The sequence below is a fragment of the Miniopterus natalensis genome, chromosome 1 (genome assembly GCF_054644295.1).
Source record: "Miniopterus natalensis isolate mMinNat1 chromosome 1, mMinNat1.hap1, whole genome shotgun sequence".
Taxonomy (NCBI): Eukaryota; Metazoa; Chordata; class Mammalia; order Chiroptera; family Miniopteridae; genus Miniopterus; species Miniopterus natalensis.
The window spans coordinates 174,836,729-174,849,168 of record NC_142081.1 but is presented as its reverse complement, the minus strand read 5'-3'; the positions used below and the strand labels follow the sequence as shown (position 1 = coordinate 174,849,168).

The 12,440-nt window shown below is 33.7% G+C and overlaps 1 protein-coding gene across 1 annotated transcript in view; it reads right to left on the bottom strand.

Annotated features, from left to right (window-relative positions):
* NFXL1 (nuclear transcription factor, X-box binding like 1) overlaps positions 1–12,440 on the bottom strand; it is a 48,734-nt gene that overhangs the window by 9,834 nt on the left and 26,460 nt on the right. Inside the window, exons 13-18 of the mRNA XM_087827577.1 lie at positions 12,225–12,384; positions 11,403–11,494; positions 6,686–6,707; positions 5,895–6,035; positions 2,911–3,077; positions 357–426 (exon numbers count right to left, since the gene is read on the bottom strand). Of these exons, the coding sequence (XP_087683703.1) occupies positions 357–426; positions 2,911–3,077; positions 5,895–6,035; positions 6,686–6,707; positions 11,403–11,494; positions 12,225–12,384 (652 nt within the window). The remainder of the gene's footprint in view (positions 1–356; positions 427–2,910; positions 3,078–5,894; positions 6,036–6,685; positions 6,708–11,402; positions 11,495–12,224; positions 12,385–12,440) is intronic.

Sequence of the window (12,440 nt, the reverse complement as noted above, 5' to 3'; positions counted from 1 at the left end):
GGCCCATACAGTTCTTGATCTATTTATATTTTACGCCTGAATCATATTATGGGAGGTTAGCATTAGGTGATACCTTATTGCATAAAGTTTAGAGGCTATCTTTAAAACTACTTTTAAAAAAAAATCTTCAAAGGGTAATTCCTAGTCCTAATATTCCTCAAATTTCATAAAGAGATGTGCATCTACCCCCTAATCATATGTATTACATTTTTACAGACATCATGTTTTTCTTTCTGGACCCACATTTTTAGTGGGTCCAAAAAAGACCTGAAATAGGGTGTCCAAAAAAGAAAAGAGAAAATCCAAGAGATACAGTGCCCAAAAAATACAACTTAAAAGGTTCTATTAAAGCTTACCTCTTTAGGACACTGATTTTTGCAACAACTGAGGAGGTTCTTTTCATTTACATCAGCTGTGGTCATTTTCCTAAATATAGGAGATTTGGTGACATTTAAGTTCATTTCATAGCATATTTTCAAAAAACTCACAATTTCAAACATGCTTATAAAATTATCTTATTTTTTTCTTGAGAAATATTTTAATTGTGTCTTTTTCTGTAACAATTATCTTCCAATTACTTTACTGTTCTGATAAATCAAACCTTCCAGCCCTTCATCAACTACCAACAAATCAAATTCCAAAAGGGCAATCACTGCAAGAAGGAAGCACAAAACATGCATGAAGTATCTTCTGTACCTGGTCTCTCTTTAAAAGTTCCCTATAGGTAGATCATTACTCACAATTATAATTCTGCTTAAAGCCTTTACATAAAAGATTAAAAACTAGTCATTTGATATGTTACTTCAAATAAAGAAATTTAGGCTATTCAGTGGGAAATGCAGTAAGCTTATTAGAAAGGGCTTTCAGTTGTTTTTGGATAAGCTATTAATGTTAGAAATTGATTCATGTTCATTAGATCACTTTAGATCAGTCCGTGCTTTTATATGACTCAGTAGGTAATTCAGAAATAGTCATAAACACCAGGAATAAACCCACTTCCTAACAGGTAGTTGAACAGAACCACAAGAGATACTGCATGAGTCAGTAACTAGTGACAATCTAAAAATCCCTATTATACCTATCTCACTAGTGACAATCTAAAAATCCCTATTATACCTATCTCACTTTCTCTTCCCTGCTACTTTCTTCTCCTTTTCTTTGTTTCTTTTCCTTCCTTTTTTATTTCCCTTTACTAGATGTAATTGCCAAAATATACCATAAGGTTAGCCTCACTAATGTCAAAACTGAAATCTTAATATTTATATCAAATCAGCTATAATTGTACTCTAACATAGGCAATTTTCTTGGCAAAATTTCACTTAATATAACAAAGTTTATATGCTAGCTTTACTAAACATTGAATATTTTCATTCTTACAAGTATGGTGTTCATCTGTGAACCTAAGGGTTAAAATCATTTTTTTCCTGTTACTCTATAATTAGAAAAATTACCTACTTTTCAAGGTCTGTATCTTTTACATTTAATTTCTACAGAAGAAATATACATGAAGCAGAGAAGGACTACAAGGAAAAGATGACATGAAATAATTCACTAAATTAAAGCAAATAAAATTATCAAAATACTAAGACTAAAGAATTGTATAAAAACATGTATTTTAAATATGTATTCAAGAAAGGGGAAGATGAACTCTGGATAGCTGAGATAATGGAAACCACTTCAATCAAATGTATCCACACATCCCTCCAAAAAACCCTTCAGCCCATTAATAACAAAATCACTCAAATCCCAAGACTTTGGCATAATTAGAAACAGAAATGTCTACAAACTTCAAATTACCTGAAAGTAGAAAAGTAAATATCATTCCTAGCAGAGCTATTTCTCAAGCTCCCATAGGAAATCTTTTCAAGAAGCCAGTGAAGTTCTGGAAAAACTGAACAGAAAAGAGAGGGAGCTAATATCACTCCAGAAAAAGAAAGACAACCCTAAGTGTAAAAGTACTAAAAAAGTCTTGGTAATCAGAGCACCAACTACAGGGAAGAGACTTGAAAAAGTGCACAACAATCAAGGAGCCACGAACAGAAGGTAAAAAGGGAAAGGCACCTTTTAAAGACTACACGATGAAGAGAAAAGTAAGAGGGGGAAATTCAGGACCCTGCAAGGCCAGAGAAAACAATCCCCTTTTGTCAGTATCACCCATTAATAAAGCAAAAGTGCCCTCTTAACTCCCCCTACAAAATGTCTAAAGCTAAAAATTATAATATTTTATTTTTAAAATTTCAACAAAATAATTTTGACTTTTACAATTTAACAGAGCATGAATCTAGAATGTGACAAAAACAAATTTAAGATAATAATGGCAGGCATTTTTCAAAAAGTGTTTATGCTCAAAAAAATCAGAAATAAAGTTACATTCCCAAATTTAACTTGAGTAAAATATACTTACAAGAAGCCCACTTTATAGACTTGGATGAAATGGAGCTGAACGAGTATGATAAATGCCATAACAGCAACATTTGTAACAAACAAAACTCTACCTTTTAAATCTGTAATTTAAAAGTTACACCTAAGTAATTATGTGCAAATAAATTTTTGATCCAAGGGAATTCTAGTTTGACTCTGTTATTTGAACAATATGTTATAGGAGTGCTTCTCCTATTCTTTTTAAAAGCAGTGATACAATTTTTTTTCCCTAACAAAATCTTCTATAGAATTCCCAAATGGAAAAAATCAGAATTGCCCTTGTTGAAAAGGGGTAAAGTATCTACAAGGTGAAGCAGTCTACAATTCTTATAGGTCTCTAGGGAAAAATCCAAGGTTCTAGGCTATAAGGACCACCAGTGAAAAATATTCCTCACAGTAAACTACATATAAAGGGTTCTGAATTACAAAAAAAAAAAAATCAATTAAAATAATTTTAGTAGAACAAGAATATTTCTTCAGATTACTTACCTACATTCCACATATAAGGTTGTGATCTTGCAGTGACATTTTATTCTAAGCATCTGAATACAAGGAGGGCATTCTCCAGGGTGACATGGCAAAACACATGGATGGGGACAACCCACTGGCCGTGATTTAGAGCACCCTTCTTCACACTGAAGGCATTCTGGGCCAGCCTGACAAATTGCAAGGAAATAAAACACGTAAGTACAGAAGTCTAACATTTCTATACAGTAGTTATAAAATTTATATATCCCATTAAAACAAAGTACTTCTGCAGCTCTTAGAAATAGTTAATAAAATGTATTAACTGTATTTAAAAATCACTCAATTAAAAAATATTCAAAATGAATAGCAAGATTACCAATATGACCATTATTTATTCGCAAAGATTTTTATGTTTATAAACCTCACTAAATCAAACTGCCTCACCTTTAAAATGGACATGATTACATTAAAATATCTCTACTAAAATATAAATTACTTCCTAAAGAATAGTCAATGGCAGAAAAAAAAACCCAGAGTAAAACATTATCAATTCATTTACACCTAACAAGTATGATCATCACCAAACTAAAGAAGCATTCTCAATGTTCTGGAGATAGTCCTCACCTTGCCAAAGAGAAACACATATAGAGAAAAAAAGGAGCATGACCACCAGTTTATTTTTAATGCACTTCAATAAGGCAAAACTAAATTACATTTAGTACAAACAAGTATTATCTCAATTGTAAAATTATAACTTAACAAGTCACCTCTCTGCTCTAGTACTTTAGTAATTTAAGTAGTATCTGTCTACTAAAGATTAAAAATTTTTATTACAGGATATTGTTTATTTTCACATGTCACATTGAGATAAAATAAAAGAGCTATAGATAAAGATACTAAGTCTTAAAGGTTAAACATTTTTCATTATTAGCTTTTAAAATGAGCTTTTTCCAATTCCTCCAACTTTCTGGAAATCCAGGAAGAGTAATCCTAATTGTAAGTAATGGGATAATAAGAAGAAAAGCAGAATAAATATTTGGGTTATTATCACAAATTAGAAAATTAATCCTGATAAGTGGAACTTTTTCTCTCATTTTATTGAAATAGATTTGACATTGTGTAAATTCAAGGTGTTAACATGTTAATTTGATACATTTATATATTGTAATATGATTGTCACTGCATAATAATAGAATCTCTATCACATTACAGAATGATCCATTCTTTTTAATGGTTGGAATAATTAAATTCTAGTCTCTTGGCAAATTTAATGATTATAATGAAATTCATTTTTTTTAAAAAAATCAATGAAACATGACACATCACACACACTGCCTTTAGCAGTGTTCTCAAACAATTCTGTGCATCATCAATCACTTGTAAATCTTGTTAAAAGGCTGAGGTGGGGCCAGAGATTTTGCATTTCTAAAAAGATTCCAGCTGATGCCAATGCTGCTGGTCTGCAGACAACTCTGAGTGGCAAAGGTCTATAACATACATAATTATATAGAAATGTATGTATGTGTGATTATGTATGTGCATATATTTTTTATTTTTTATCTATGCTTGGTGACAGATTTCCCCCCCCAAAAATTCTCTCATTATTGTATTTCTTCTTTCAGTCACTCAAAAGATACTTTATTCCACATTTGCCTGGGAAACACATAGCATTTCAATTGTCACCAGCCTCACACCTTTCCCCAGTCAACCACAGTTCCACTCACTATAACCAATGAATTAGACAACAGGAATATCTGTTGCTAATGGTAACAATCAGAGCCACTGCATATAATAGCCTCAATTGGACTGAGATCTGTGGGTAAGGTCAGGCAAGCAAAAGAGCTTTGAGTCCAGTCAATTCAATAAACACTTATTAAATACCTGCTATGTTGTAGGCTTTGTGCTACAACTGAAGGCAGAAACTACATTAAAAATTCCAGAGGCATTTGGATCGAGAGATAGATACTAGGAGCCTTTCTCCAATGGGTCTCAATTGAGATGGTATAGTAAGGTAAAAAATATTTTAAAGTTTCTGAATTATTTTGTTTTTAATATATAAATTAGAGTGATTACAAAGTTATCCCCAAAATAATGTAATTTCCACTCACTTGCATTGCAGTAGCCTTTAAGTGAGAGATAGAAATGGACTTGTAGCTAAATTGAGAAAAACTGCAAGTACTTATAACCCATATTTTGCCAAATCCACTGCCCAGGAAGCAATGGTGGGATTCTCCAATCATTGTCATATCAACTCTTAAAATGAATTTTTTCTGACTCATTTGATGTTCTGAAAACCTCGAGGAGGAATGCCATATAGCATCTACACTTTAAAGTGGTTTTGAATCATTATAATTATTTCTCAGCTTGATTTTATAATTTCAACATCTTTTTCATTTTATCATGACTACAGTTTTGAGGATCAAGGCATGGATTGAGGAAATTATAACACATTTACATGTATGTCTACACATGAGCAAGAATGATACTATGCATATTTATGTAGTCATACATTACAACTACCAAAAAACTAACAATGCAATTGAAATTTTCAACAACACAATTCATAATAATAATTTAAACATTTGTAAATTTAATGTTACTTAATAAACAAGAAGCTTAAAGTTTTTGGCCTCTTCATCTTAAACACACTTGCTATTATTATGATTCCCTATAAAATGGAAACCTAAGAAAAAACATGAATTACTTTAAAAATAAAATGTATTATTATTTAAAAGTTGACTGACTACATTTGATTTTCCTTGTAAAATGGCAATTTTTAGAGAGATCTTTGAATAGTCAATTTCTCAAAAATGATTTTACTGAATTTCACACACATATACACACACGTCTGTGCATTTGTGATGCTATTTACTTTACTTCCAACAAAAGTTTGGGAATTTGTTAAAATTGCAAGCATCATCTATCATACGTGTCAGGTTTAAAAAATATTTGAAAGCAAATTCAGAGATATATAAGCATTTACACATTCAACCTAAGAACATTACCTTGTTTTTGCCAGTGCAGGCATCAATTTCAGTTATTTTGTGGCATTCTTTCATACATTTATGATTCTGACAATCTAAGGTTCGTCCACAAACTCTCTTACAAGAGTAGGGTCCTACAGCATGGCATGGTAGTGGACTCACCTTAAAAAAAAAAGACAGAAAGAAAATCAGCACCCCACACACCCACACACACACACACACACACACACCCTTCTAGATCCATGTTTCCAAAACAACTCTGTTATCATTTGATAACAAGTTTCACAAGGGTCTATCTGACACATTTTCACTATACTACTTATTATCAAAACCAAAGTAACCTATAAAAAAATATCCACAAAATGACTGCCAAGAAGCAAAACATTCTATTCCTAAAAGGAAAATTCAATACAAGTCTAGAGTAAATGCATATTCATAAACTAATTTTCAAAAAAAAGCACTGCATATGTAATTTTTTTCCTTTAAAAAAAATTTTTTTTTAATTTCAGAGAGAGGAAGGGAGAAGGAGAGATAGAAAGAAACATCAGCAATGAGAGTCATCTACTGGCTGCCTCCTGCACGCCCCCCACTGGGAACTGAGCCCGCAACCCAGGCATGTGCCCTGAACCTCGATCTCCTGGATCCTAGGTCAATGCTCAACTGCTGAGCCACGCCAGCCAGGCTGTATACATATTTTAAAAGTTAGTAGACAAACTATTGTCTTTAAACACTAAAAACATTATTTCTAACAATCCTAGTACAGAAGAGGTACAGATTACAAGCTTTACTTAATACTTGTGCCTATAACTCACCTCGTGCTTCCCAAGACACTGCCTGCAAGAAAAAAATGAAATGAAATAAAAACATTACAAATTCTTTAAAAAGAATACCTAAAGCAAAGATGCTAACTTTAATCTGTTGTATTAGGAATAAAAAATCAACATATATAGAAATAGTGATTACAGAAACGCTGCAGGATACAAAGTTAATATACAAAAGCTAATTGCTTTCCCATAAACCAGCAATGAACAACTGGAGTTTGAAAACATGAAACATACTACCATTTATATTAGTACCAAAAAAGAGAAATACTTAGGTATAAATAAATCTAACAAAATATATACAAGATCCATATGAGGAAAATTACTCATGAAAAAAATCAAAGATCTAAATAAATACAGGTATATTCCATGTTCACTAATGGGAAAGTGCAATATTATTAAGATGTCGCTTCTTGATACAGATTCAACAGTTCCAATCAAAATCCCAGTACGATATTTTGTGAATATCAACACACTGATTCTAAGATCTATATGAAAAGACAAAAACTCCAACATAGGTACTGAAGAAGAATGAAGTCAAAGGACTGACACTACCCAACTTTAAGACTTACTAGAAAGCTACAGTGATCAAAGCAGTATTGTATTTGGTGAAAGAACAGACAGATAATGGAACAGAAGAGAGAGCTCAAAAATACACCCACACAAATAAAGTCAATTGATCTCTGACAAACGAGAAAGGCAACTCAATAGAAAAAGAGTGGTCTTTTCAACAAATGGTTGGTGCTGGAACAAAGAGATATGGAACAAAAAAATCCAGACAGACCTTACACCTTTCACAGCAATTAATTCAAAATGGTAACAGATCTAAATGTGAAATGCAAAACTATAAAAAAGGAGAAAATCTAGGTGATCTTGAGTTTGGTAATGACTTTTTAGATACAATACCAAAAGCATGACCCATGAAAGAAAATGATAAAGTTGGATTTCGTTAAACCAAAAGCATCTTCTCTGTAAAGAACACTTAAATGAAAAAGTATTAAATGAAAACACTTAAATGAAAAGACAAACCACAGACTAGGAGAAAATATTTGGAAAACATACATCTGGTAAAGGACTTGTATCCAAAGATAAAAAGAACTCTTAAAACTCAACAATAAGAAAGCAAACACCCAATTAAAAAATGAACAAGATCTGAAAGAACAGAGAACAGACACATCAGGAAAGAAGACACACTGATGGCAAATAAGCAGATGAAAAGATGCTCAATATCATATGTCATTAGAGAACTGGCAATTAAATGAGATACTACTATACAACTATTAGAACAGCTCAAACTCAAAACACTGACCATACCAGATACTAGCAAGGATGCATAGCAACAGGAACTGTCATTCATTGCTGGTGTGAATGCAAAATGGTACAGATACTTTGTTAGACAGTTTGGCAATTTCTAACAGCTAAACACAGGCTTACCATATGAGGCAGCAATTGCACTCCTAAATATTTTCCCAAATGAGTTGAAAATTTTTGTCCATTCAAAAAACTGCACATGAATGTTTACAGAAGCTTTATTCATAACTCTCAAAATTTGGAGGCAACCGAAATGCCCTTCAATAGGTGAAGAGATAAACTGTGGTACATCCATAAAATGGAATATTATTCAGTGTTAAAAAGAAATGAGCCATGAAGCCATGAAAAGACCTGGAGGAACCTTAAATGCATATTTCTAAGTGAAAGAAGCCAGTTTGAAAAGACTATATACTGTATGATTCCAACTATATGACATTCTGGAAAAGGCAAAACTATAAAGACAATAAAAAAGAACAGCAGTTTCCCCAGGCCTCAAGGGAGAAGGAGGCAAAGGATGAACATGACATAGTGCATTTTTAGGGCGGCGAAACTATTCTGTTTGACATGTATGTTAAATAATCTTCCTATAAAACAGATTAAGGAATTCAAAGGAAATTGACTATGATATGTCAATTTTAATGACTATAAATCAAAATATCAATATCTCTTCTTCGGTTTCCCCGAAAGGAAAAATTTAGGCCATTGATAATCACTAGTAACTCAAACCTAATAAGAGATCCTATAGACAACTTGGTCCCTCATGACAAGTCCTCAGTAAAAGAATAGTCTTTAATAATTACTAATTGAATATGTACATAAAGAACTTCTGTGTTTACTATATCTCCCTCCTCCAATAAATCTACAGACTAAAATCACCCTATTCATGGATATAACTCCCAATAACACTTTGCCTCCCAACCTGACTGCCCAACTGATACAGAAAAATATAGATGCTATTTAAACTGAAAAAAGAAATAGAGGAAGATTTAAACAAGTGGAAGAATATACCATGCTCATGGACTAGAAGAATTAATATCATTAAAATGTCCACACTACCCAAAGCAATTTATAAATTCAATGCAATTTCTATTAAAATACCAACAGCATATTTCACAGATCTAGAACAAACATTTCAAACATTTATATGGAACCAAAAAAGACCCCGAATAGCTGCAGCCATCTAGAGAAAAAAAGAACAGAACGGGAGGGATCACATTACCGGACTTCAAATTGTACTACAAAGCCATTGTAATCAAAATGGCCTGGTACTGGTACAACAGGCATATAGATCAATGAAACAGAACAGAGACCCCAAAAATAAACCACGCCATTATGGTCAGTTAATATTTGACAAAGGAGGCAAGAGTATCCAATGGAGTAAGGAGAGTCTCTTCAATAAGTGGTGCTGGGAAAATTGGACAGATACATGCAAAAAAATGAAACTAGACCACCGACTTTCACCATACACAAAAATAAACTCAAAATGGATAAAAGACTTAAATCACAAAGTCACAAAACCATAAAAATCCTAAAAGAAAACATAGGCGGTAAAGTCACAGACATCCCACATAGTGGAATTTTCACTGATACATCTCCTGGGGCAAGAGAAACAAAAGAAAAAATAAACATATGGGACTACATCAAACTAAAAAGCTTTTGCACAGCAAAAGAAAACAGCCTTAAAATACAAAGAAACCCCACAGTCTGGGAAAACATATTTGCCAAAGATGTATCTGATAAGGGCTAATTTCCAAAGTGTACAAAGAACTCATACTACTCAGCAAGAGGAAGACAAACAACCCAATTAAGAAATGGGCAAAGGACTTAAATAGACACTTCTCTAAAGAGGACATACAGATGGCCAAGAGACACATGAGAAAATGCTCAAGTCACTAATCATCAGAGAGATGCAAATTAAAATCACAATGAGGTATCACTTCACACCTGTAAGAATGGTTACCATCAACAAATCAACAAATGACTCCTCAGCAGGATGTGGAGAAAGGGGAACCCTGGTACACTGCTGGTAGAAATGCAGACTGGGGCAACCACTATGGAAAACAGTATGGAGGTTCCTCCAAAAATTAAAAATGGAGCTGCCTTTTGACCCAGTGATTCCACTTCTAGGAATATATCCTAAGAATCCTGAAACACTAATCAGAAAGAATATATGCACCCCTATGTTCATAGCAGAGCAGTTTACATTAGCTAAGATCTGGAAACAGCCCAAGTGCCCATCAGTAGATGAGTGGATAAAAAAGCTGTGGGGCATTTACACCATGGAAAACTATACAGCTGTAAAAGAAGAAGGATCTTGTACCCTTTGGGATGGTATGGATGGACCTAGAGAAAATTATGCTAAGCGAAATAAGGCAGGGAGAGAAAGACAAATACCACATGATCTCGCTTATATGTGGAATCTAAAGAATTTAATAAACGGATGAACAGAACAGATTCAATGACATGGAAGCATGGATGAGACTGACAAATGTCAGAGGGATGGAGGAAGGCGGGTGGGTGGAGGGGGAGAGAGTAACCAAAGAATTTATATGCATATATGCACAACCAAAGGACAGGAACAATGGTGGGGAAAGGGACTGGGGAGGGGATGGGACGGGATGGAATGGGTCATTGAGGAGAAAAAGGGACATCTGTAATATTTTAAACAAAAATAAAAATTTAAAAATAAATAAATAAAACAAAAAACTGAAAGTTGTGGAAGGACAAAAGAGGAGTGAGAGTTTTTAAAAGTACAGAAAACAGGAACCCTCTCTTTAAAAGACCAATATGTCTACAAGACATACCAGTATTCGATTTGGAACTTCAGTTGTAGACAAGTCCCTTTTGTAATTTTATGTTGCTTCCTAGCTCTGTGCCTTCTTTTCCTGTATTTTCTATAACCTCTGCTGGATGTATGAACCATTCCAGGGTTAACTATTACCTTTGACTCAGTCCAGGTCATTTGCTAGCCAATCCAAGAAACTACTTCCTTTCATTTTCAGTATTTCCCTTAAGCACTCTCCTTCAAGTTTGTCTTACATAAAACCCGGCTTTCCTTTGTCCTCAAGGAGCTTACAGATTAGCATGGCAATCAGTCGGGGAAACTAATAGATGATGATCTCCTGGATATATTATTGCAATTGTAAGCACAAGTTGCTATGAAAGCTAAGAAGGGTATCAAACTCTAGCTTGGGGAAAAGACTCGAAAAAGAAATCTAGAGGAAGATTTTAAGCAGTATGCAAAAAACATTTGGAAAAGAATGAAACTGAAAACAGAGAACTAGCTTATAGGCTGGGCCTAAAATGATGAATTGAACAAAGAAAATGAGAAAAGGTGACTTAGGATACACTTTGAAGTATGTCAAAGGTATTTTTAAAACAAATTTCTAATACTTACACAGGAATAGGAACTTGACATGGAGGACAAGGTAAAGCAGTCTGAATAAATGCTGGCTCAGAAGGCTGTTCCCAAGGGCCTGTAGGCTGGTGCTAAAAGTAAAACACATAACAATTTAAGTCAGGGGGATAAGACCACATGCCATTATAAGAATCTTAGAAAACAGTTTCATGTATCCTCCACCCAAGCACATTGAATATTTTTTAAGAAATCAACAAACTGTGATTACTGGAATATTCTATTCCATCTGTATTCTATCAGCTTGTTCCCTTCTACACACACTTGATATTAAAAATTAAGGCAGACTCCAGTTTTTAAATGGCAGAACAGAGGCAGTATAGCCTCCTTCACTTCTCATATGCCAAAGGGAAAATGAGAAATAGAACTGGAAACTCCAACTTCCACCAGCAGACTGTTATCTCCATTATTTTGCTCACTGTTGCCTCCCCAACACCGAGAAGAATGCTTACAGTGTAAGGACTCAATAGTATATTAAAAATGTGAATGAATTTGAGGATATCAGAAGATATCTATAACCCCAAACCACATATGTGAAGGAAGACTGCCAAGTTTATCTCTATCTTGAAGACAACATGACTATCACACTGTATTCACAAATATTTATTTATTGGTCTCTCTCCTTTTCTATATTGTAAGCTTGTTAAAACAAAAGATCAAATCTTAGTTACTTTGTACCCCAGCACCTATCACAGTGCTTAAAACTGAGTAAGTACTTATTTATTGCTTGTTGAATGACTAAGTGAAATTAAGAAAATATGATCCACAGCAATCCACTGTCTCTTAATAATATTGTTCCCTTACCTTGCCAGTTTGCTTTATCAATGCTTGATCATGACATGGAGCAGGACACAAATGACCACATTTCTCCAACACTTTTTGGCAAGGTTGATGACAAGGAGGACAAGGGCCAAAGTGACAGCGATGTTTTTCTTGACTTGTATGATGGCAAGTTGGTGGTCGACTAAATCATAAAGAACAATTTTTTAAATTACTTTTGATCATTGAAGAATTATATCT